At 42.5% G+C, this 27808-nt stretch overlaps 1 protein-coding gene across 1 annotated transcript in view; it reads right to left on the reverse strand.

Moving 5' to 3' along the window:
• The window catches only part of ddb1 (damage-specific DNA binding protein 1), an 81669-nt gene that overhangs the window by 4691 nt on the left and 49170 nt on the right, over window positions 1-27808 (reverse strand). The window contains exons 20-26 of the mRNA XM_048545251.2: window positions 25863-26027; window positions 25121-25215; window positions 23822-23992; window positions 15703-15812; window positions 12466-12635; window positions 6436-6538; window positions 3417-3540 (exon numbers count right to left, since the gene is read on the reverse strand). Of these exons, the coding sequence (XP_048401208.1) occupies window positions 3417-3540; window positions 6436-6538; window positions 12466-12635; window positions 15703-15812; window positions 23822-23992; window positions 25121-25215; window positions 25863-26027 (938 nt within the window). The remainder of the gene's footprint in view (window positions 1-3416; window positions 3541-6435; window positions 6539-12465; window positions 12636-15702; window positions 15813-23821; window positions 23993-25120; window positions 25216-25862; window positions 26028-27808) is intronic.

Below are 27808 nucleotides of genomic sequence, written 5' to 3' on the forward strand. Positions count from 1 at the left end.
GGGTCATAGTTTAAAGATAAGGTAAATTGAATGAAAACAAATTCTCATCCATGTCTGGTTAGCATGTGAAATTCACTACTACAGTTAAGTGGTTGAGGCCAAAAACCTTGCATTTTTAGCAAAGATGTAGATACAGTTCTTGGGGCTAAAGGGATTTGGAGGTGTTGGGGATTAGGATAATGGGCTCAATCAGCCATCACACATAATGGCAGAGCAGGCTTAATGGGTCAAATGGCCTACTGCTGCTCCTATGGTCCTGTTATATTTGGTTTCCTCTTGTTTTTCTATGTTGCACCTATGTTTATGCTATCATGTAGAAAAGGTATTCCCAGTAATATTATACATACACCCAGCAATATCCTTTACATGTTCATACATTGGGCTAATCTTGTAGTAGCTGGAAAAGTAAAATATAATAATGAAAATCAAAACCAAAATGTTGTTAATGCTCAACAGGTCAGACAGCATCTGCAGAGAGAAACTGTTCTCAACAAGAGGTCATTAACCAGAAACATCAACTCTTGTTGGCCTATTTACCCTCCCCAAGGCAATGCCCTAGGCTCAACAATCTTCAGCTGCTTCAATAACCTTCCCTCTATCTTAGCTTAGAAGTGGGGATGTTGATAATGTTTAGCACCATTTGCAACGTTTCGGACACTGAAGCAGTCTTTGTCCGAATGCAGTAAGACCTGGACAGAGAAGTGGCAAGTAACATTTACATTACACCATCTCACTGCCGTGCTGACTTTCAGTGGCATCACCATCACTGAACCCCCACTAACAGCATCCTCGGGCTCACCATTGACCAGAAACTCAACAGGTCAGCACCACTTCTCAATGGCAACTAGTGGCAAGCAACAAACTTTGGCCCAACAGCAATGCCCGGGACCTATGAATGAATAAAAAAATGCACTGGTTGCAATATGGCAACAAATAACTTGTCTCCTGACTCCCTTAAGGTTGTCCACCATTCACAAGCATGATGAAGTACTCACACACGCAGCCAGAGATGTACAGTATGGAAACAGACTCTTTGGTCTAACCCTTCCATGCTGACCAGATATCTTAAATTGATCTGCCCTATTTGCCAGCATTGGACCGATATCCCTCTAAATCCTTCCTATTCATGTATCCATCAAATGCTTTGTAAATGTTGTAATTTTACCAGCCTCCACCACTTCCACGGGCAGTTGATTCCATACAAGCACTGCCTGTGTGACAATGTTGCCCCTTAGGTCCCTCTTAAATCTTTCCCCTCTCACCCTAAACCTATGCCCTCTATTTCTGGACTCCACTACCCTGAGGAAAAGTCCTTGACTATTTACACTATCCATTAACCCTCAAGGTTTTAAAAGGTCCTACAAGGTCACCCCTTAGCTTCTCAAGCTTCAGGGAAAACAGCCCCACACTATTCAGCCTCTTCTTATAGCTCAACCCACCAACCCAGGCAAAATTCTTGAAAAAACTGAAAGTGCTACAGATGCTGTAAATCAGGAACAAAATCAAAGTTGCTGGAAAAGCTCAGGAGGTCTGGTAGCATTTGTGAAGGAGAAAACAGAGTTAACATCTCAGATCTGGTGACCTTTCCTCAGAACTGCTGGAGGCTGGGAAAACATCAGTTTAAATGCAGAAAATTGGGGGGGGGGGGGGGGGGGGGGAGTAAACAATGGGATAGAGTCAAAAAAGAGAGAGATGAACAGTAGGATAGACAAGGCAGTTGATAACGATTGGGCTGGGAGGGTGAATAGTTGTTAATGGAACAATTAGTGACTACAACAGGTGGTGTGTAATGGCAAGCTATGTGATAACAAGGCTTGGTGTGGGGGATCGGGGACTGGGACATGGGAGAGTTTAGGCCCTAAAATGATTGAACTCAATATTGAATCCGGAGGGCTGCAGGGTCCCACAGCAGAAAATGAGGTGTAGTTCTTCCAGCTTCCACTGAGCTTCGTTGGAACACTGCAGCGAGACAGAGATGTTGGCCAGGAAACAGGGTGGTGCATTAAAGTGGCAGGCAACACGTAGTTCAGGGTCTTTTTTGCGAGGAGAATGCAGAGGTTTGTGAAGCGGGCACCCAGACTACACTTAATTTCCCGGCGTACAGTAGAGCACATCGTGAGCAGCCAATGCAGTAGACTAGATCCTGGCAAGTGCAGGTGAACTGTTTTTTCACCTGGAAGGTATGTTTGGGCCCTTGGATATGAGGGAGGAAGGAGGTAAATAGGCGAGTGTTGCACCTTCGCTGGTTACAAAAGTGCCGTACGGCTGGGTGGGGGTGGTTGGTTTGTCACGTGTACAGGAAGTGCGGACCAGGGTGTCCCGGATGGAATGGTCCCTGCCAAAGACGGACAAGGGAGGGGAGGGGAGGGGAATGTGTGTCTCACTGGAGGTGGTGGAAATGCTGTGTTGTAACATTCTTGTAAATCTTTTCCAAACCCTTTCAAGTTTAACAACATTTTCCTATTGGCAGGAAGACTAGAATTGAACACAGTATTCCAAAAGTGACCTAACCAATGTCCTGTAAAGCCACAAATGACCTCCCAATTCCTATACTCAATGACTTCGCTGAATAAGTGCAGCTCCAGCAACACATGAAGCTTGACATCATCCGGGACAAAGCACCCACTTGACTGGAACCGCATCCACAAACATCCACCATCAACGCTCAACTGCAGAAGGGTGTACATATACACACACCACACTGTTGAAATTCAAAGACCCTAGGCCAGTACCTTCCAAATCTACAATCATTTTTATTGAGAAGGACAAGCAGCAGGTACATGGAAACAACTTCAAGTTCAATGTCAAGTCATTCACCACCCTGTCTTGGCAAGATGTCACCATTCCTTCAGTTTCGTTGAGTCAATATCCTGGCATTATTTGGTTAGCGACATTTTGGGTCTACCCTCAGCACACGGACTGCTGTGGTTCAAGACAGCAGCTCACCACCCTTTCTCAAAGGCAACTAGTGGCGAGCAATAAATACTGGCCCAGTTAGCAATGCCCATTGTCCCATGAGTGAATTAAAAAGAAACAACCTAACCTGTTGAGTATTTCCAGCATTTCCTGTTTTGAATAGTGAAACCTTCTTTGTACGTGTATGAGGAACTTCACATTACAAGCAAGCACTTTTGAAGATTGGATTCTTGAGAAGTTTCTATTTGATATTTTCCAGTCATTATCTTTAGAGATGTTATTCCGCACCTCTTACACAGGTGGGACTTGAACCCAAATCTCCTGGCTCAGAGGTACATTTCAACTGCATCATAAAAAGCCATTAAGTTTCTATTTGATGACTGACTTTTCAAACACATGAAACTGCTATGATTACATTATCTTCAGGCTAAAAAGATCTTTAATAATTTGTCGTTCCCAAAGCGATCATGTTTACGATTAGTTACAAAGTCATTCATTACCTGTAAGCCTGCAGCCACCTCCTGCATTTTAGGGCGACTCAGATCTAAGAAACTCTCGATAAGGTCTCCGTCTATGAAACCTGCAGCAGGTTCAGTTTTTCTCTCCGAATGAAACGATCTCCAGGTACAGAGAAGTTATGGAAGAGTTCTTTGAAACAGCAATTTGTTAACATGGAAGAGGAAGAATCCATTCCATCTCCGCCATCACATTCCTCAATCCTGATTGTGCGCCAGGAACTATTTGATAGAAGCTCTCAAAGAGTAATAAAAGTGCAAAACCTATGGTGTTTTGAATTTACGAGCACTACAGAACAATTTTTTGGGAAATTAACATTTTATGAAATGCTCATAAGGGGTGTTGATAAAGGTGCGGCATTATGTTCAGAGCATTTCATTGGACAGGCTGTAGAATTCTCTTTCAAATCTGACGAAAAAGTTTTGGAGGACAAAGAATCTCCAAACATTAGTAAAAGAACATCTAGAAAGACATGGCAACCATTGTAAATTATAATTATAGTTAATGAACTATTCAAAAATGATTTCCAGTTAATACCCAAGTCTGTGACTTCAGTCAATTACATTAAAAATCTCAGCCTTAAATGTATTTGGTGACCCAATCTCAATAACACTTTCTGGTAAAGAATTCCGCAGCTTAACAACCTTCAAAAAGCCTCACCTGTCTTAAATGGGGGGTGTCTCATTGAGATTTTGCCACTGATCCTAGACTCAAGGGACAAACCACCTGTCCATGCTGTTCCCATTAAGTCCCTTATGAATCTTCTAAGTTTGAATATGGTTGCTCCTCATTCTTTGAAATTCCAAATCAAGACAGGTCTAACAACCTCTCCTCATACCCAATATCAACCTTGTGAAGTTTCTCTGGACTGCCTCCAAATATCAATATATCTTTCCTTACGTAAAGGGCCCAAAACTGTACGCAACATTCCAGCTGTCATCTGACTTTGTACAGTTTTAGCAATTCTCCCAATTTTTATACTCCATTTCCTTGAAATAAAGGCCAACATTCACTTGTCATCCCTACTGCAGTTTTCCCTCCATTTAAAGATTATTCAGCTCCTCTATTCTCCCTTAAATCTTAAACTCCTTTCCCCCACTTCATATTCCATCTGTCAAGTTTTGCCCACTCACTTAACCTGTCTCTATCCACCTGCAGACGGAATCATCCTCTCCAGTCGCCTTCTCATCTACATTTGAGAGATCAGCATACTTGGGTATAGTCATTCACCTTCAACCAAGTCAGTGATATATATTATAAATAAATTGTGGCCCCTGCACTGATTCTTGTGGTACTCCATTGGTGAAAAATGGCCATCCTCAAAATATATCCTTATCTTAAATGTCTATTAGTTAGCCCATCCTGCAATGCCATGGATTCTTATCTTAAATCACCTATCATAGAACATAGAACATTACAGCACAGTACAGGCCCTTCGGCCCTCGATGTTGTGCCGACCTGTCATACCAATCTCAAGCCCATCTAACCTACACTATTCCGTGTACGTCCATATGCTTATCCAATGACGACTTAAATGTACCTAAAGTTGGCAAATCTACTACCATGGCAGGCAAAGCATTCCATTCCCTTACTACTCACCGAATAAAGAAACTACCTCTGACATCTGTCCTATATCTTTCACCCCTCAATTTAAAGCTATGGCCCCTAGTGCTCGCCGTCACCATCCTAGGAAAAAGGCTCTCCCTATCCACCCTATCTAACCCTCTGATTATTTTCTATGTTCCAATTAAGTCACCTCTCAACCACCTTCTCTCTAATGAAAACAGCCTCAAGTCCCTCAGCCTTTCCTCGTAAGACCTTCCCTCCATACGAGGCAACATCCTAGTAAATCTCCTTTGCACCCTTTCCAAAGCTTCCACATCCTTCTTATAATGCGGAGACCAGAACTGTACACAATACTCCAAGTGCGGCCGCACCAGAGTTTTGTACAGCTGCAGCATAACCTCTTGGTTCTGGAACTCGATCCCTCTATTAATAAAAGCTAAAACACTATGCCTTCTTAACAGCCCTGTCAACCTGGGGTGGCAACTTTCAAGGATCTGTGTACATGGCCACCGAAAATCCTGTGGTATCTTAGCAAAAACCAATCTTATGAAATCCAAAATATTATATCCATTGCTTGCCTGTAATCAATTCTACTTGCTACTTCCTTAAAAAAACTGTAATAAACTTGTCAGGTATGATTTCCCCTTCGTGAAGCAATGCTGACTCTGGTGATCACTATCTATTTTTAAATGCTCCACTACTACATACTTTATAATACAAATCTAACATTTTCTCAATAATAGACAGAGGGATTTTAAGGGGAAAAAAATGTTTGCACTAGAAGTTGGTAGGTATTAGGAAATCATTGCTTACAGGATAGAAGATGCAGGAAGCACCACAGCATGCAAGGCTACAGGCCAAGTGTTGCAAAATGGAACTGGAGTAGACAGGTGTTTGATAACTAGCATGGACACAATAGGCTGATGTACGACTATCACACAGAAGACAAAGTGTGCCTTTGGGAGATGTCAGACAACATACCTGCTCCAGGTTCCACGTACGGCAATTTTTCCTGGGCTTTGAGTGGTGTCAGAGGACTGGAGAATTACAGGGGTACACACTCGTTCAAGAGAAGGGTTGTACAGATAAACCCAGAAATTAGTCAAATTCAGTGGTGGGGAAACTTCTTTAAACAATTACTTGGGATAGAATTAACACATCATATGAAAAATGTGATTAACAGCTAACAATGAGAGTTGATGAGGGTAATGTTGTTGATGTGGACATCTAAGATACAGTGCCATGCAAGGAGTACTTCAACAGCATGAACTGCAGCTGTTGAGGAATTGCAACAGTTTCTATGATTGTAGGCTGCCCCTAGAGTGAATGTGCCAAACAACAGATTCTGAGGTCAAAACAGGGAGCTGGGTATCCATTCTTCACCAAGTGATAACATCAACAAGCTAATATGAGCAACTGACTTCGTGGAAAGGATATAATGAATGTTCAATCTTGCCCACACTTTTGATAACTTTATTCAGTCGATTTTGAACTTCTAAAAGGAAGTTGTACCAGCTCTCAGACAATGAGGTAACCAAACCTGTAAAACAATTAATGAGATAACCAAACGAGTGAAACAACATTGCATACATTCAAAATTTGTTTTAAAAGGTAGTAAGATCGCTGTATTGAACTTACTCAGACAAAGTGGAATTAACCTTCACTGAGTCTTTTGTCCATTCCCATTTAGACTTAAAAGAATTTATCTCAATTGATGATGTACGTATTACCACCTTGGCTTTGAGTCTGGCACGGTGACATTCCATTTGGGAAAGGACTTGTATCCAAGTTTTACTAAGCATGTCAGGCAATTTTGATTTTCTTATAAGCAAGGACTGCTGATGATAGCCGGTCCTTATCCTTGGTTGTCAACAGCATCGTAACCATAGGAATCATTTCATGAGTTGCTTAAGTTACATATCCAGACAGTTCCCCTTCTCTCAAAAACCAAGTACTAAATTGTTTCAAGCCCCTCTTTGTGGGCAGTATTAAATATCCAAAGTGAAATATGCTAAAAATTTTGTGCAGCTGTGCAGGACTTGTCACTGTGTTTAAACTGCAGACAGAACCTTTGATAAATCCTGTTTCAGAACTAGCCAACTTGTTATACCAGATGGAGAATTGATTTTAAACAATAAATTCTTCTGTGTTTAATTGAATTCCAATAGTGAATTGAATAAAAGAGAAGGGAAAAGATTTACAGGGTTATGGGGAACACACAAGGGGAGATGGTCTTACAATGAGCCCTCACAAACAGAATGAGCCAAATGGCTTCCTTCTGTGGTCTAATTTTACCATTCTGTAGCCATCTCAAGAACGAGAGAAGAAACTGGCTTAACTAGAAACTGAGTGGTTAGATCTGTCACATTAGAAGCAGTGGTGTTGCCTGCTGCAATCTGATCAGTATCCACACGGAACAAAATTATAGGAATAAAAAAGGCCTGTACAAAATATTACAAATCAACATTTCTCAAAGGCCCTCCACCTCGCCCACCAGTTTATTTGCAGAGGCATATCTTTTCATAAAAAGTAACTTAGATAATCACAATTAATTTGATATTTCCTTCTGTTCCAGAATTTGTTTCAAGTCAGTAAAGTCAATCTACTTCTTGTAGAGTACACTTATATCCCACAATGTACAATTATCTGCATATCGCTGACCTGGAGCTCTCTGCTAACAAAGGGTAGTTAGAATAGAAATGATCAATGATTTCAAAAAGAAACTGACAGAAATAAACTTCAAGAGTACAAGAATTAAGCAATGAAATGAATGTTACTGGACTGTTTACCAGAGAGCCGCATGAACTCAAATCAAATGGCCTATTTCTGACAATGATTCAATGACCCTATAACATTCAAATTGCATACTATTTTCAGAACATCTATTCGAATATACATTGAATTCCTTTATCCAATGTCTCCATACCAGCATATTTCATTGGGAAAATAATTTTAACCGTTCCTCATTTCCTTAGCTTCCCAACATAAAGAAGAAACATTTTCCACCATTACCCATAGGAAGTATTATTTCAGTACCTGCACATAAATATTCACCAGGAAAATAAGCAGGTAAATCATTGCTAAAAATGACTATTTTTCATGTTCTGTAGGAAACTTAAAAATAAGAACTGAAGTACACATTACTGCCGATTTAATTCGTTCTACTTTTTTGTACTTTAGTGGATAAAATTAATTACTTTTGCTACAAGAGCAGAAAACACAAGACTTGTTTGCCAAGAATGGCTACGTCATCCACGACCTCATTGGAAATGAGACAAAAGCTCTTAGTGACTGGCAAAACCACATCACCAGCAAGGCAAACAGCAGAAATGGAGTTGCTAAGAAAAAGGGAAATCAAGAACCAATGGTGGACTCAGAAAACTGAGCATCTGCAACTCCTTGCTGACAAGCATGACATCCAGGCATTTTTTCAGTACCACGAAGGCAATATACAATCCCAACACTCTTGGCCTCAAACTGGTGCAGGCTAAGGTTGTCACCCTTTTAACTGATGCATAATACATCTGCCTCAGGATGGACAGAATACTTCAAATAGCTCCTAAACAACGATACACACGTCCTTGTCAATGATTGAGAGACAATTCCCTCAGCCCAAAGATGATCTTGGACTCCCAAGTGTGGCTGAAATCGAAGCATCCTCCATTTGACACAGGAATAGACTGGTTTCAACCAAAGGAGCAGAGCTTACCCTTCATCCATATTAACTGTTCCTGAAAATCTGGGATGAATAAGAAATCCCTGCTAATTTCAGGGAAGCTATCAGCACTGTCTTCAAGATAGGAGACAACGTGGGCTGTGGAAACTACTGAAGAATCTCCCTATTCTCCAACACTGGGAAGACTGAATGAATCCCTCAGTAGGTACGTCCTTCCAGTCTTGGAGGAAATCCTTCTAAAAGACAGTGTGGCTTCCAAACAAACCACGGAATTATAAACATGATTTTCATTGCTCAACAACTCCAACATCAACCACTCTACATGACCTTCATCAACCTAACCAAAGCTTTTGAATGAATCAATCGGGAAGTGGCCAAATGCCAGGTGACCACTGAAATTCATTGCTGCATGGTTTAAAGCATGTAACTTAATGCTCATTGTGAGCACTGTTTGCAGAGCTGGGGGTTCCAGCTATTAGTGCAGCCTATTATGTACAAATAGAGCTTTAGTTGCTAACCAGTAGCAGATTGGTTTATGGATTAATGACTGATAACCAATGACAAAAGTGTGACTTTTAATTAGTAAGTCAGAGACCTTTGAAAAAAATGTACTAGCCACTGTGCCTCATGCAAGCCAGGAAAACTGTCCAAAGAACGACGACAGAAGAACAGCACCCTGAGCAGCACAAGAATCCGTAAGAATCATCTCGGCAACCCTTGTGAGCCTAAATCATGAAACTGCATTTCCAGTTTTTCCCTCTGACAATAACCCATGTTTCTTTTCCTGTCCGTGTAAGGGAGTCAGAGGTTTAATTAGTCAAAATATATGCCGACAATCAATAACTGTTACCCGTAGCGAGATTCTAATTACTTGTTAAAATTGCAGTTTTTTTGTTCAGCCGGAAACCTGGCTCATGCTGTCAACCTGGATCGACAAGACAGATAAATTTGTGAATTTTACGTACTTTTTAAAACCTTTATCTTCTGTGATGAGACCAGGAATATTGGGCCTTGTTTTCCAGTATGCTACCTCAGTGAGTTGTGACAATATACTACAAGTAACTCAACAACCATGGTTTCAGTCTTTATCTAATTACAGGGAATTAAGTGAATTGTCAGTTAATGCCCATGACTTGCATGCAGTTACCTAACTAACAGTCAGCATTCCTTTGAATTTCAATTAAATTGCACCTTTCTAATCACACTGCCAGCTACTTCTCTGCAAATGTCCAAATCTGTATCTGGAATAGTGAATGACTATGCAAAACATTTCCTGCAGGAAAATCAAACAGCTCCAACTCTTGACCATTTTCTACATTAACTTTTAACCATTGAGAACTAAATTATGGCACTAGCTGAAACCAACTTTAAGGGTTCATACTTTAAAGAGTATCCTGTGTTATAGAACAAACAAAGAACAAAGAAAAGTACAGCACAGGAACAGGCCCTTCGGCCCTGCAAGCCGGCACTGATCTAGATCCTCTAAACCTGTCACCTATTTTCCAAGGATCTGTATCCTTCTGCTCCCTGCCCATTCATGTATCTGTCTTGATGCATCTTAAATGACCCTATCGTGCCCGCCTCTACCACCTCCGCTGGCATAGTGTTTCAGGCACCCACCCCCTCTACATAAAGAGCTTTCCATGCCTATCTCCCTTAAATGTTTCCCCTCGCACCTTGAAATCGTGACCGCTTGTAATGGAGTCCCCCACTCTGGGGAAAAAACTTCTTGCTATCCACCCTGTCTATATCTCTCATGATTTTGTAGACCTCAATCAGCACCACCCCCACCCCCCAAAATCTGTTTTTCTAATATAAATAATCCTAGTCTACTCAACGTCTCTTCATAGCTAGCACCCTCCATACCAGGCAACATCCTGATGATCCTCCTCTGCACCCTCTCCTAAGCATCCACATCCTTTTGGTAATGTGGCGACCAGAACTGTACGCAGTGTTCCAAATGTGTTCAAACCAAAGTCCTATACAACTGTAAGATGACCTGCCAACTCTTGTACTCAATAATACGTCTGATGAACAAAAGCACGCCGTATGTCTTCTTGACTACTCTATCAACCTGCGCTGCTACCTTCAGGGTACACACAGATCTCTCTGTGCATCAATTTTCCCCAGGGCTTTTCCATTTACCGTATAATGCGCTCTTGAATTGGATCTTGCATCACCTCGCATTTGCCTGGATTGAACGCCATCTGCCATTTCTCCACCCAACACTCCAAACTATCTACATTCTGCTGCATTCTCCGACAGTCCCCTTCACTATGTGGTACTCCACCAATCTTAGTGTCATCTGCAAACTTGCTAATCAGACTATCTATACCTTCCTCCAGATCATTTATATATATCACAAACAACAGTGGTCCCAACACAGATCTCTATGGAACACTACTGGTCACAGATCTCCATTTTGAGAAACGCCCACTACAACTGTCTCCTGTTGCCCAGCCAGTTCTCTATCCCTTGAGCTCGTACAGCCTGGACCCCACGCAACTTCGCTTTCTCCATCAGCCTACCATGGGGAATCTTATCAAGTACCTTACTGAAGTCCATGTATATGACATCTACAGCCCTTCCTCATCTATCAACTTTGTCACTTCCTCAAATAATTCTATGAAGTTGGTAAGACATGACCTTCCCTGCACAAAACAATGCTGCTTATCACTAATAAGCCCATTTTCTTTCAAATGTAAATAGATCCGATCCCTCAGTGCCCTCTCCAGCAGCTTCCCCACCGCTGACATTAGGCTCATCAGTCGATAATTACCTGAATTATAGTTGCTACCCTTCTTAAACAAGGGGGCAACATTAGCAATTCTCCAGTCCTCCAGGACCTCACCGACGCTCAAAGATGCTGCAAAGATATCTGCTAAGGCCCCAGTTATTTCCGCTCTCACTTCCCTTAGTAAGCTGGGACAGATCCCATACAGACCTGGGGACTTGTCCACCCTAAAGCCTTTTAGAATACTGAACACTATCCCCCCCACCCCATGCAGACTTGACCTAAAGTTATCAAACATCTGTCCCTAACCTCAACAGCCATCACGTCCCTCTCCTCAATGAATACAGATGTGAAGTACTCATTAAAAATCTCACTCATTTTCTCTGACTCCTCACATAATTTCCCTCCTTGAATGGGCCAAACCTTCCTCTAGTTACCCTCTTGCTCTTTATGTATGAATAAAAGGCTTTGGGATTTTCCTTAACCCTGTTTGCTAAAGATGTTTCATGACCCCTTTTAGCCATCTTAATTCCTCGTTTCAGATTGGTCCTACTTTCCCAATACTCTTCCAAAACTTTGGCTGTTTTCAGTCATTCAGACCTTACGTATGCTTCCTTTTTCCTCTTTGCTAGTCTCTCAATTTCACCTGTCATCCATAGTTCCCTACTCTTGCTCTGTCTATCCCTCATAAATCTACCTACCCCAATATCTATCTCTCAAAATTTGAGCAAAGGGCACTATTCTATCAAACTTTCGCATTATGAGTAAGCAAAAGTCAATTTCTACTCTATCTCTGTGATCCTCCAAGTCTGATCACCTGCATATTTTGTTTTACCATCAATGGTCATACTTTAAAAGCCTTGGCCTTAACTCTGTTTGTCCTTTTAATTCCATTTATTGCTCAAATTTTCTTTGATAAATCACTTGTGAAATACCTTGGAATATTTAATCACCTGAAACAAGTTACATAAATGCAAGCTTTTGTTGTTGCTGGATTAAACACTATGCCAGAATGTGATCTTTTCAGGCAGCCTTCAATATTCCTGTGTAAACTCACCAATCATGCCGTTGACTGTACCAAACAATACCGAGCCCAGTGTAGGTGTGGAAGTCTCGCCAAGATTCTGCATTACCAGAGATCCATGACAGAACACATTGACAAACTCGCCAAGATGAAACAACCCCACTTCTTGGAGGTGTTGCCTTTCTTCATCTGTTGTAGCCGCACTGAAAACACAAACAAAGAGCTATCTCTGCATGTATATTTCTATCACCTTTCATTTTATGGTTGAAGGTGGCAGAATTCACTGCAGATCAAGTGCTCAATTCGTATTTCTGGTCTGCCCCAATGAGGAAAAATATTCTGTCATTCTACACAGTGAGGAAAACATTCAACTGGAAGAAAAATAAGAAAGGCAAGTGCCTGATGAGTACTTGTAGGTTAGAAGCAAAACAGACTCAGTCAAAGAAAGGGAATTTGTTGAAGGCTAGGATATAGTGGTAGGTGGAATAGTTATTAATGTGTAATTGAGACTGGAGGGAATAGATCTTTGCTGATATAGGGTTAACTTGGGTCAACCAGAAAAAGTAACTGAGCCAAATTGTTCAACTATGAGACACCAGTGGAAAATACAATGAAAGAGGCAAGGGGAAGCAATATGGGAGATGGTATAAATGTTCTTAATTTGAGGGAGGTACAAATTGTTAAGTCCGACTGGAAAAATCGATTTGAAAGGTTGAATTCGATAATGACAGAAGCTCATGTTAGGGTATTATGCAGCAATGGTACAAGTGGTTAAACTTCAGACAGCCAAGTGGAGCAAACCATATTTCAACCTTGACTTATTTTTAGATTTTTTGCACAAAATAAAACTTTGTATAGATGTAGCAGCTAATTCTACAAGAGAAATGTCAGTAAGCATCCTTTATAATGTTTCCACTCAATCAAACAGGATATTTCATATGTGAGACAACTTGATAAGTTTCAGTGGTGTGTTTATGTCGATAGCTTTGCTTACTGCTCCACTTTAAATCATTTGAATTCTGTGGAGCAACATGTTAAAACACTTTAGAGATGTGTCAACTATGGGGTCCACTGCCATGCCTGAACCACTGCTTCAAATTAAAAGCACAGTAAAGAATGTAGTCATAGACACCAACAGTTCTGATTCTGCTAAGATGAGAACCACAATCTTCGAATGTCTCATCTGTCACTAAGTCCAAACATACTGTACACTGTGCTACAGGGCCAGGTCACTGCACATTGTGCTTCAGGGTAGTGGTGGTATGACAGGAGGAGGACACTCATTCTTAACCTTAATTTGAGGGGAAGTGAGATGATTTTGAAATAATTAATCTCAGTAGTCCAATGCATACAGTCGAGAAACCTCATCATGCAGTTTTTTAGGTTTAGTGTCATCTTGAGGTCAGCTGAGTACAAAGGACCATACAAGAACTTGAGATCTTTGCCCAAAAATGGCAGACGTGAATCTGTCTCTCCAATTTTTGAAATAACAATTCCATCCTGTCCAGATGTGGCAATATGAAAATATAAAAAGTTAATTTGTGCAAAAGTGTATAATTTAGAATAAAATATGAAACTAAAAATGTGATCAAGAAATTAACACAAAATAGATAAATGCTTTCAAGAACTAAAAAAAATTATGGTCTTTATGAATGACAGTGCTATGGTCAGTCTTCTGGTTCCAAAACTAAACATTAAATGTTGGTTTTACGAAGTTCGAATCAAATATCTGGGGTTGAATGAGGGCTGAACAGTGCAAAATTCTACCAAAGATTGGTGGAATTTCAGTGCTGGTTATAATTGTGCACACATACCAGTCAGCTCTTGCACCTGAACATAAAACATGGATTAGGAATATTCCACGGCACAACATCGTGGGCCAAAGGGCCTGTACTGTGCTGTGCTTTTCTATGTTCTATGCTCTAAAACAAGCCTGAATAACCTATCTAAATGGAGCAGCCAAAACTACACTTTTAGATTCAACTTTCAAACATACGCCCCCAAACTGGTCTGAAAGTTTTAAAACTAGTTGGGGATTCATCCTGCAATTGTTTACAATCTATAATAAGGATTTGCATGAGAAAGATGAATGTACAATAGCCAAGTTCGTGGAAAAGCAGATGGTGAGGATGAGAGTCTCCAGGAAGATGACTGGTTAAGTGAGTCAGCAAAAACTTTACAAATCGAATTTTACAAATTGGAAAAGGTGAGGTAATGCATTTTGACAGGAAAAATACAGGAACTAAAAAATTTAAACGAATAAACACAGAAAAAGGTATTTGGGAGCCCTTATTCATGAATCACAAAAAACTAGCACTCAAGTTCAGTAGGTAATTCAGAAAGCAAATGGAATTTAGCCTTTATTTAAAAGGGAATGGAATATAAACATAGGAGGTTTTGCCCCAACTGTACAAGGCACTAGGTCAGCCTGCGCCTGGAATACCAAGAACAGTTTTGGGTCCTTTCTCTAAGATAAATTGATACTGGCGACAGTCCAAAGGAGGTTCATTAGACAAATACCAAAGTACGAAGGACTGTCTTCAGAGGCAAGGTTGAATAGATTGGGCATCTACTTCTTGAAATAAAGGAGAATGAGAGGCAACCTACTTGAAAAATACAAGATTCTAACAAGACCAAAACCAAAAGAACTGTGGATGCATTAAGTCAGGAACAAAAACATAAGTTGGTGAAAACGCTCAGTAGGTCTGGCAGCATCTGTGAAGAAAAATCTGTGAAGAGTTAATGTTTCGGGTCTGGTAACCCTTCCTCAGAACAGAACAAGATTCTAATAAGATTTGATGGGGTAGATGCGAAAAGGCAGTCTCCCCGTTGTGGGATGGTCTAAGACCACTGAGTATAATCTCAGAATAACGGGTTGCACATTGAAGATAGAGAGGAGGGGGAATGTTGCCTCCTGGAAGTGCACAAATCTGTGGAATACTTTACCACAGGGGGCTGTTGAAGCTGGACCATTTAGTATATACAAGGCTGAGACAAACGTTTTTTTTCAAGTCAGGGAGGGAATTGATGGTGACAGAGGAAAAGGCAAGGAAGTGAAAGAGGATCATCAGCTCAGGTATGATGTTGTTGAATCACGGGGTTGACTCCAATGGGCTGAATGACATTTTCCTACCTATGTGTCTTCATTTTAAGAGTATTCTTTCATATTTCCTCTGTTATCATGCACCCCTGCCTGAGATTTGAACATACTTATTGTACGACGGGTTAAATGCATTCAAGAGTGGACTGTATCTCTCATGACCTGCTCACCTGTCTTTCTGACACACAAATAAGTTGAAAGAGTTTTCGGCACCCAGGAAATTATCATCATCCAATATTTCAACAGCACTCATCCAATTAGGGTTGAAGTCTCGGGCAATCTTATATAGAAAAAGCAAAATAGATTTTAAGATCTCCATTATTAATACACCAATGCCAAAAGGCAGAGATTCTTGTGCAATACAATGACATGCTAAACAGAGCAAATGTCCCTTTGATCAATTCCACTATTTAATCTACATTCAATACTGTGGCCAAGATTTTTGTTGAAACCAATTTCACCATGGTAGTTCTTCAATCGGGAACCTAACCCTCCTTCCACTGACCCCTTCACCCGCTTCCAACACAAGTCCTCCTCCTCGACACCACCCCCAGGCCTCCTACCCTCCCTCGACCTCTTCATCTCCAACTGCCGTCGAGACATTAACCACCTCAACCTCTCCACCCCTCTCACCCACTCCAACCTCTCCCCTGCAGAACGGGCAGCCCTCCGCTCCAACCCCAACCTCACCATCAAACCCGCAGACAAGGGTGGCGCAGTGGTAGTATGGCGCACTGACCTCTACATCGCTGAGGCCAGACGCCAACTCTCCGACACCACCTCCTACCGCCTCCTCGATCATGACCCCACACCCGAGCACCAAACCATCATCTCCAACACCATTCACGACCTCATCACCTCAGGGGACCTCCCACCCACAGCCTCCAACCTCATTGTTCCCCAACCCCGCACGGCCCGTTTCTATCTCCTTCCCAAAATCCACAAACCTGCCTGCCCTGGTCGACCCATCGTCTCAGCCTGCTCCTGCCCCACCGAACTCATCTCCACCTATCTGGACTCCATTTTCTCCCCTTTGGTCCAGGAACTCCCCACCTACGTCCGTGACACCACCCACGCCCTCCACCTCCTCCAGGACTTCCAATTCCCTGGCCCCCAACACCTCATATTCACCATGGACGTCCAGTCCCTGTACACCTGCATTCCGCATGCAGATGGCCTCAAGGCCCTCCGCTTCTTCCTGTCCCGCAGGCCCGACCAGTCCCCCTCCACCGACACTCTCATCCGCCTAGCTGAACTCGTCCTCACACTCAACAACTTCTCTTTTGACTCCTCCCACTTCCTACAGACTAAGGGGGTGGCCATGGGCACCCGCATGGGCCCCAGCTATGCCTGCCTCTTTGTAGGTTACGTGGAACAGTCCCTCTTCCGCACCTAAACAGGCCCCAAACCCCACCTCTTCCTCCGGTACATTGATGACTGTATCGGCGCCGCCTCTTGCTCCCCAGAGGAGCTCGAACAGCTCATCCACTTCACCAACACCTTCCACCCCAACCTTCAGTTCACCTGGGCCATCTCCAGCAGATCCCTCACCTTCCTGGACCTCTCAGTCTCCATCTCAGGCAACCAGCTTGTAACTGATGTCCATTTCAAGCGCACCGACTCGCACAGCTACCTAGAATACACCTCCTCCCACCCACCCTCCTGCAAAAATTCCATCCCCTATTCCCAATTCCTCCGCCTCCGCCGCATCTGCTCCCACGATAAGACATTCCACTCCCGCACATCCCAGATGTCCAATTTCTTTAAGGACCGCAACTTTCCCCCCACAGTGATCGAGAACACTCTTGACCGTGTCTCCCGCATTTCCCGCAACACATCCCTCACACCCCGCCCCCGCCACAACCGCCCCAAGAGGATCCCCCTCGTTCTCACACACCACCCTACCAACCTATACAACGCATCATCCTCCGACACTTCTGCCATTTACACTCCGACCCCACCACCCAAGACATTTTTCCATCCCCACCCGTCTGCTTTCCGGAGAGACCACTCTCTCCGTGACTCCCTTGTTCGCTCCACACTGCCCTCCAACCCCACCACACCCGGCACCTTCCCCTGCAACCGCAGGAAATGCTACACTTGCCCCCACACCTCCTCCCTCACCCCTATCCCAGGCCCCAAGATGACATTCCACATTAAGCAGAGGTTCACCTGCACATCTGCCAATGTGGTATACTGCATCCACTGTACCCGGTGTGGCTTCCTCTACATTGGGGAAACCAAGCGGAGGCTTGGGGACCGCTTTGCAGAACACCTCCGCTCAGTTCGCAACAAACAACTGCACCTCCCAGTTGCAAACCATTTCCACTCCCCCTCCCATTCTCTAGATGACATGTCCATCATGGGCCTCCTGCACTGCCACAATGATGCCACCCGAAGGTTGCAGGAACAGCAACTCATATTCCGCCTGGGAACCCTGCAGCCCAATGGTATCAATGTGGACTTCACCAGTTTCAAAATCTCCCCTTCCCCCTACTGCATCCCTAAACCAGCCCAGTTCGTCCCCTCCCCCCACTGCACCACACAACCAGCCCAGCTCTTCCCCCCCACCCACTGCATCCCAAAACCAGTCCAACCTGTCTCTGCCTCCCTAACCGGTTCTTCCTCTCACCCATCCCTTCCTCCCACCCCAAGCCGCACCCCCATCTACCGACTAACCTCATCCCACCTCCTTGACCTGTCCATCTTCCCTGGACTGACCTATCCCCTCCCTACCTCCCCACCTTTACTCTCTCCACCTATCTTCTTTACTCTCCATCTTCGGTCCGCCTCCCCCTCTCTCCCTATTTATTCCAGTTCCCTCTCCCCATCCCCCGCTCTGATGAAGGGTCTAGGCCCGAAACGTCAGCTTTTGTGCTCCTGAGATGCTGCTTGGCCTGCTGTGTTCATCCAGCCTCACATTTTATCACCATGGTAGTTTATGTTTTTGTTATTTGTAGGAATGCCTCCTATACAAACTGGCCATCATATTTACCTAGAATCCACAAATATTTACACAAAGTACTTTAAGTTAACTGAAGTATGTTTGAGAATCTTAAAAAGACCCAGAAAAATGTCTTTTGCAATGGTGAAGGCATATTTGGGAAATTTTTTCATTGGAAGAGAAAAGACACTCAAAACAATTATTAGTTCAATATCTATGACCCTCTTATATAAGAGTCACGTATTTCAAAACGATATTTTGTTCTACACTTGGGGGGAGAGAAGAGAAAGGTACAAACAATAAATATCTATGCAAACACAAAATGCTTATTTGGTTTGAGTCAAAACTTCATGGTTGTGAAGGCTGAGTCAGTCATAAACGGTGACAGGCAATTATGGACTCAGGTTTCAAATATAACACAACAGAGGACACCCACTTATAGCAGAACACAAACAATTTAAAAAAAAATTCATGGGAATACGGATCCTTCACATCATGTGGGGCTGGATGAACACAGCAGGCCAAGATGCATCTTGAGAGCACAAAAGCTGACGTTTCAAGCTGAGACCCTTCATCAGAAAAGGGGGATGGGGAGAGAGTTCTGAAACAAATAGGGAGAGAGGGGGAGGCGGACTGAAGATAGATAGAGGAGAAGATAGGTGAAGAGGGGAGTATGGGTGGGGAGGTGGGGAGGGGATAGGTCAGTCCAGGGAGGATGGGCAGGTCAAGGGGGTGGGATGAGGTTAGTAGGTAGGAAATGGAGGTGCAGTGTGAGGTGGGAGGAGGGGATAGGTGAGAGGAAGAACAGGTTAGGCAGGCGGGGATGAGCTGGGCTGGTTTTGGGATGCAGTTGGGGGAGGGGAGATTTTGAAGCTGGTGAAATCCACATTGATACCAATGGGCTGCAGGGTTCCCAAGCAGAATAGGAGTTGCTGTTCCTGCAACCTACGGGTGGCATCATTGTGGCACTGCAGGAGGCCCATAATGGACATGTCATCTAAGGAATGGGAGGGGTAGTTGAAATGGTTTGTGACTAGGAGGCTATTTACTGCCAACCGAGCGTGGGTGTTCTGCAAAGCGGTCCCCAAGCCTCTGCTCCGTTTCCCCAATGTAGAGGGGGCCACAACGGGTACAGTGGATGCAGTATACCACATTGGCGGATGTGCAGGTGAACATCTGCTTGATGTGGAAAGTCATCTTGGGGACTGGCATGGGGGTGAGGGAGGTGGCGTAGGGACAGGTGTAACACTTCCTGCAGTTGCAGGGGAAAGTGCCGGGTGTGGTGGGGTTGGAGGGGAGCTTGGAGTGGGAGACAAGGGAGTCATGGAGAGAGTGGTCTCTCCGGAAGGCAGACAAGGGTGGAGTTGGAAAAATGTCTTTGGTGGTTGGGTTGGATTGTAGATGGCGGAAGTGTCTGATGAAGGGTCTAGGCCCGAAACGTCAGCTTTTGTGCTCCTAAGATGCTGCTTTATCTGCTGTGTTCATCCAGCTCTCCACACGTGGTTATCTTAGATTCTCCAGTTTCTGCAGTTCCCATTACCTCTCTCCTTCACATCATCTCTGTTCGAGGCGTCTCAAATTTTATATCTCAATTAAATTTCCCAAACTGCCTTGGTTATAAAATAACTTAAGCTGAAATTTTCCACTCCTCATAATATAGAGTGATAAAAGCAGAGTCCTACAGCATGGAGACAGGCCTTTGGCACAAACTGGTCTCTGCCAACCAAAATGTCCATCCACACTCAGACCATATGCTTCTAAACCTTTCCTATCCACGTGTATGTCCAAATGCCTTTTAAATGTTGTTAACATACCCACATCAGCCACTGCCACTGGCAGCTCATTCCATATGCGTACCACCCTTCGTGTAAAAAAAGTTGCTCCTCGGCTTCCTATGTATTCTTTCCCCTCTTGCCTTAAACTGATGCCCTCTAGTCCTCGATTCCTCAAGCGTGGGAAACAGACTGAGACCATTAACCCTATCCAATCCTCTCGTGATCTTACATACTTCTCTAAGATATCCCCTCAGTCTCCTACACTCTAAGGAGAAAAGTCGCAGCTTGTCCAACCCCTCCCCGTAACTCAGTCCCTTGACACCTGGCAACATCCTAGTAAACTTCTTTGGCACTCTTTCCAATTTAATAAAATCCTTCCTGTAGCTAGGCAGCCAAAACTGAACACAATACTCCCAAGTGTGGCCTCAAAGTCATGTACAACTGCATCATAACTTCCCACTGATCAAGGCTGGTGTGCCAAAAGCCTTCTTCACTGCCCTGTTCACCTGTGACTCTACTTTCAGAGAACTGCGTACCTGAACTCGATTCCCTCTCTTCCACTATACTCTTAAGGCCCTACCATTCACCATGAAAAACTCCCATCCAGGTTTTGACTTTACGAAATCCAACACCTCACACATCTATATTAAGCTCCATTTACTATTTCTCAGCCCACTTTCCCAGCTGATCAAGACCCTGCTGCAATTTCTGATAACCTTCCTCACTATCCACGATGCCACCTATTTTAGTGTCCTGAAGAATATCCTCTGCACTCATTCTAGTGTGATCACATTCTTCCCGTAAATTTGTTTACAGAACTAAAAACAGTCCTCTAGCTGCAGCTCGTGTTATAGAGACATTGTATTATAACATTCCTCTGCTAATCTAGCTATGATCAGGAGAATGCCCTTATACCTTTTTAAAAAACTATCCTGCTACCTTCAGGGATTTCTATTTGCACTGCTCTTTTTACAGTTAACTTGTATTTGGGGAGAGCAAACATTACAAAGAACAAACAAAATTACAGGACAGGCAGCCCTTCAAGCCTGGACTGACATGCTGCCCATCACAACCGAAACCCCCTACCCCTCTGGGTATAATATCCCTCTATTCATATATTTGCCAAAACGCTCTTTAAAAGTCACTATAGTATCTGCTTCCACTACCTCGCCCAGCTGGGAATTTGAAGCACCCACCAATCTGTGTAAAAAAACACTTGCCTTGTACATGACCTTTAAAAACTTTGCCCCTCGCACCTTAAACCCATGGTCCCTGGTAACTGACTCTTCCACCCTGGGAAAAGGCTTCCGACTGTCCACTCTGTCCATGCCCTTCATCATCTTGTAGACCTCCACCAGGTCCCCCCTCAACTTCCCAATAGCCCAGATACCTTATACCCTCCCTCCTACACCATTTGTTTAGCCACATGTTGAGCTGTACTATCCTCCTACTTCTGGCCTCCCTGACACTTGGCACAGGGAGTAATCCTGAGATTACAACCTCGGAGGTCCTGCTTTTTAACTTTCTCCCTAAATTCCTGAACTGTTGCTGTAGGACCTTGTCACTCATCCTCCTTATGTCTTTCGTACCACAACCTCTGGTTGTTCACCCTCTCGTTTCAGAATGCTTCCTGCCTGTTCAGAGACATTTTGGACCCTGGTGCCAAGGAGGCAACACACCATCCTGGTGTCTCTTAGGCACTTCAGTGGACCTATCTGTATCCCTAACTATAGAGTCCCCTAGAACTACTGCTCTAGTGCTCTTTGTCCTTCCCTTCTTAAGAACAGAGCCAACCATGGTGCCATCCAACTGCCAGCTGCTGCTGCTGTCAGTCCCAACAGGTCACCCCTTCAACAGTATCCAAAATGGTATACTTATTAGAAAGGACACTTAGGGATTCATGCACTGGCTGCCTGCCCCTTCTAGTGGGCACTTGATAACAGTCCCTCTGCAAACCACCTTCTGAAAGCAGTGATGTCACTGATGCAGATCTTCACCACATCAGCCAATCACCATCACCACTCTGCTGCCCTCTTCATGGTTTACCTTGGGCTTTGCTGGATTGAATTCCAGTTGCAACTAGCTGGCCACCTGACCAGTGGCTTATTTTTTGTGCGTGTTCAGCCTTATTTCTCACCATCAAGCACATAGCCTTTCTTGATTTTTTGTTTCATCTGCAAATTTGAGCATTATTCTCCTAAATTTAGGTCAAATTTAGTGACATTGGTGTAAGGCAAAGAGTGAAGGATCTAATATTGAATCTCCATGGAAAAAAGCTATCCTGCCAACAAAAAGCTTACTCTTTAAGGACCTATCAAGTCCACTTTGGATCTAACTCTCTACTACTACTTATATCCCATGTGTTTGCAACTTAACAACCTGCCAATGTGGATCTTGTTACCCAGCAATGGCCATGCCCCATAAGTGTATAAACAAAAAGCTAAAACCACATGGGCTACATCAAAAGCACTATCTTTAATTCAGCATTCTTGACACTTCCTCAGATGCGTCAAACATTATTCGGACATATCCCCTTAACAAATTCCTTGATTATCTTATGCCTAAGTGATGATTTTGTATTGTTCCTCAATTTTTTGCAGTAGTTCACAGAGCATTGAAATTCAGTCAATTGGCATGTAATTACAAGATATAAAATCAGCAGTCATCTCGCAATACACCTGTGGTCAAAAAGGACAACCAGAGCTGACACCACTCCCTTCCTTGCTTCTCTTACGCCTTGGGATACATTTCATCTGGATCTGGTGATGTACCAATATTCAAATCAGACGACTGCAGATTGAACTTCTGAGAGGCGCCCAGTTTGCTGGTTTCAATAAACTAAATCAAAACTTGAAAGGGTTCAGCAGAGATTTATAAGGATGTTGCCAGGACTGGAGAGTTTCAGCTATAAGGAGGGGGTGAATAGGTTGGAGCTATTCTCACTGAAGAATCAAAGGCTGAGGGGTGAGCTCAGAGGTTTATAAAGGTATGAGGGGTATGAATAGTCGAAGTAATTTCCCCAGGAGTCCAAACCTAGAGGGCATATGTTTAAGGTGAAAGATTTAAAAGTGACCTAAGAAGCAACTATTTTATGCCATGCAGAGGGTGGTGAATGGCATGAGCTACCAAAGGAAGTAGTGGAGGCTTGTACAATTGCAAAATTAAAAAGGCATCTGGATGGGTCGAAGAATGGTTTTAGATGGTCATGGGCCAAATGCTGGCAAATGGAAATAGATTAATTTAGGATATCCGGTCAGCATGGAAGAGTTGGACCAAAGTGTCTGTTTCTATGCTGTGCATCTTTATAACTAACAGCTGGGCAATCAAAAGTGGTCTTAGCATCCTTGGATTAGGGAAGGTGGGCAAAAATAATTTGAGCAAAACATCCCACCCTTTATCATTCACAAGGATGCAAACAGACTTAAGGGGAGGATAAGTCCATACAGTAATGCACACAAGATTCTCCTAAAAATACCTCTGGACCTAGGTGAGTTAGTTCTTTCGAAACAGCAGAAAACTGGGGGAATAAAAACAAAGAAACATGTAATATTAACTCAAGCTGCACTGTACCTCTTCAAAATTCCCTTCCATCGGTTTATAGGCGAGAAGCAGCACCGAACGCATCAAGTCTCCCACCAAGATAAAGTCTCCCTTTGTCTTCAGATAGAGGGCCATGATATTATTGTAGTGATTGCACTCTGTACGTAGCTCTTTTTCAGCAGTCCATTCATATAGTCGCACCTATAGTGAAAACAATCCTATTAGATCATCATATCTTATGTACAATTACGTGTGAATACATCAAGATTTGGTCCCATCCACCTGACACAAAATAATCAATGAGACAAATGAAAAATAAAAGCTGTTACTAGTACTTTAGTAAGCGATCATGAAGAATATGAATTTTCATTCGACATCCACTTGTATTAAAAGCTAGATAATGCAAAAAACACATTAATTACACAAAGCACATAAACTTACTAACAGCACTGAAGTTTATAATTAATTGGCACTGTTAACATTTTCAATTTTCATGCAAGATTGCATGCCACAAGTTGAGAGGCAGAAAGTTTTGTGAAGGTCCAGCGTAACATTTCTTAGTCAGCCAATTGTAACAAGAGGTCATTTATCCACAGCTGTTCGGTGAGATGTCACTTGTGCAGATACCGTTCACATTTACCTCGTCACTGCACTCAGTTATACAGAAGAAATTACAGAACAATGCCCCCTCTGCCAGTGACTCGAGTTGTTTCAACATACAGAAAGTGATAAATGCAAGAAATTTATCTTTAACTACTTAGGTATACTCAGCTGTCTAATTCCTAACCTATATGTTTGCAAGCGTTATGAGCTTTGAGGTACAGTTAAGAGAACACATCAATTTTAGGCAACTAATTTACAACAGTTGCACACTTCGATTCAATAGGTTAAATTAGTAACTATATTCAGATTGTGAAATTTCAACAGGGTGCCAGAACTAGCTTTGGCTAGTCTGTATGTAGTCAAAAGTCAAGTGGAACTGAGGCTTTAAAATCTTCCTCCAACCCAAGGGCAGCATTTTTTTTAAAATTAAAAATATAGATAAGCAACCTAAATGCAGTTGTAGACCTTCTTGCTTCAACAAAATGATTAGAGAGAGAGTATGCGCAGCAACTGAAGCTTTAGAAGGTGAACAACTAAAAACAATTCTGAACCACTTAACATGCCAATTTTTAAAGAGGAAAAGAGACAGTTCTTTTCTTACACGAAATCACCGAAAACAGCCTGTATCACTGATCAATTTGCATTCACCAAAAGACCTTTTTGAACAATCGGACTTCATGCTACACCAGTAAAGAAATATTTTGAAAATCATTTTGACTCAAGTACCGTGCTATTGATGCTTGCTAGCAATTTGCCATTGAACTCCACCATTGAATACACTGCACCTTTTACTTCTTTCTCCGCTACTGTCTGAAGCTTACCTGTTGAATGAAACAATATGTTAGTTAAAATATCCTGACATTTCAAAATGAAGTGCATTCAGAAGGATGTGGGGGTCTCCTAGAAGAGTACTGATTGGTCCAGTGTATTTAATAGGTTGAACAAATGCTGTCTCCACATCTGTTCTAACTGTATTTAAGGATGGAAGAGAACTGGGAATAACAAATTTAAAATCTACTATGTCCAAAATAGGGATTTAAATAAAAGAAAGGCAGTTCCACAACAACCTAGAAACAGATCCAGATTTGTTCTGCATTTATTCCTAAACCTGCACAGTTGAAAGCATGTGGAAGTAGTTATTGTCATTATTTATCGTCATTATTTATCATCAACAGGACAAGGAGGTGGTTAAGTCAGTATTGTTTAGTAATTGTACTACAGGAACTCTATGGATTTCACTGTCACAGTTCAGGTGAATTTTACAGTTCTGGAGCCCAAAGTCATCATATTTGGGTCAATGATGATGCAGGACGAACACTGTAGGTCAGAAGGAATACCATTGCTTTTCACTGATCAATACCATAAATCTTCACATTCAGAATGAACTGGTGTGGGAACCTGAAGTAAAATACAAGTAATGCGACTTGTTAGAAACTAAACAATAGAAAGTAGCCAATACTTGTCTTACCATCGGAGTACTGGAATACTATAATACGTCCTTGTTTTGGTTCTGCTTCTTCAGGATATACCATTGCTGTACCTACAATGAAGTAAGTATTGGGATCTTTGCCCAACTTGCAGGATACAATACTCAGTGCATACTCATTCTGAAGGAATTGATGAGCATGAAGAACTGGAAGGGGGAAACAAATTAAGTGTTAAAATCTAAAAGGCGATCTGAACACAACCTGGCTAAATAAATGCCCACACAGATTAAAACACCAGAGATTCTTAAAGAAGCCTTTCCAAGCCAGGATTAGGAATTATGGTACTATAACTGACATAATTGCTGGTGGAGAGAGAAAAAAAATGGACATGCTTCAAATAACTGATCCCTGCCGGAAAGTGTAAATGTAGTTCAGTGACAACAGGATCAATGTCTGAAGTGCTAATCGCCTGTCAATAGCCTTCCACAGTGCCATTTAGTTGAGGTTAACTAGCATGTCTAGAATAAAGTTAGGAGGAGTAAACAATTCTTTTATTTTGTACCTATCTCCCCACTTTCAAAGTAAAGCAAGTAAAACATAGAGGAGTCATCATCACAGTGGTCTATGGCACAGAAAAAAAGTCCTTCAGCTCATTGAGTCTGTGGTAGTCAAAACACTCACCTAACTATTCTAATTACACTTTCCGGCACTTGCCTTCGGTCTTGAATGCACATCTAAGCACTTAAACATTGAGTGTTTCGACCTCAATCACCCTTAATAGCCATCAGTTCTAGATTCCTGCTGCCCTCACTTGAAAAAAAAAGCTTCCTCAAAACCCCTTGAACCTCCAGCCTATTACCTGAAACCTATACCCCCCTTATTGCCACTGGGGAGAAGTTCCAACCTGTTTACAATATCTATGCCCCTCAATTTTATGCACATCTCAGTCATGAACCCCCCGCCCCCCCAGCAACCCACCGCCTCAGTCTCCGTTGTTCCAAGAAAACAACCCAGTCTATCCAATCTCTCTTCATAACTAAAACTCTCCAGTCAACCAGTTGTAACTGCCCAATGAACACCTATCTGACCATAATATCTCTCAAGGACATATTTATATAAAGTTCCAGGCAAACCAATCTGACATTTGTTATGTGAAGAAATAAATTCTCCATGAAACACTACCACCAAATGATTTTGACCGTGACACACCCATACACCATAATTGATAGAGGTTAGGCAAGTGATATTTGAGCTATTGCTTTATCAATGATGAGGTATGATTTTCTCATGTTTTCTGTCATCCTGCAAGAAACAAACAATTCTATGGTGTGGTTCCCAAACAGCTGTTCAAAGTTAGTTTTCAAAAAAACATGACCAAAACAATTTTCACAGCATGCCCTTGGTAGAATTAGCAGACTAAGCTAACTGGACTACAGGCTAGCAGGCTAATGAAGTCCTCAACTTAGCAATACAGTCACCAAAGTACATCTTGGAGCAACAGCACTCCAAAACATTCAGTAAGTATCAACTCCTTGAAATAAGCCTACCAGAGTTTCACTACTAAGGTTCTAGACATGAAAATATAGAGAACAAAACCAACAAAACAACATAACCCAAGTTAATAGAGAGAAAACAAAATGTCATAACAAAATTCGATGAAGTCATTTTTGCAGTTTGACAGATACCCACACCAAGCAATCATTTTTGGGAACGGGGTAACTTAAGTTGTTCGAGTCCTTTAGCATTAATTTTGTTGCATCACAATAGTGATAATATTGAAAATAATCTAAATGCCAATGAACTGACAATATCAGGTCATCTGGAAGCAAAAATGCTATTTAAATCATTCATTTCCTTTGGTTGCTCACATTAATACAGCGGCAAAAGAAGACTCATTCAAAAGGGGTAGAAGGGGTGGACGCCAGGAAGTTGTTTCCGTTAGCTGGAGAGACTAGGACCCGTGGGCATAGCCTTAAAATTAGAGGTG

This window comes from Stegostoma tigrinum, chromosome 17 (genome assembly GCF_030684315.1).
Source record: "Stegostoma tigrinum isolate sSteTig4 chromosome 17, sSteTig4.hap1, whole genome shotgun sequence".
Lineage (NCBI taxonomy): Eukaryota > Metazoa > Chordata > Chondrichthyes > Orectolobiformes > Stegostomatidae > Stegostoma > Stegostoma tigrinum.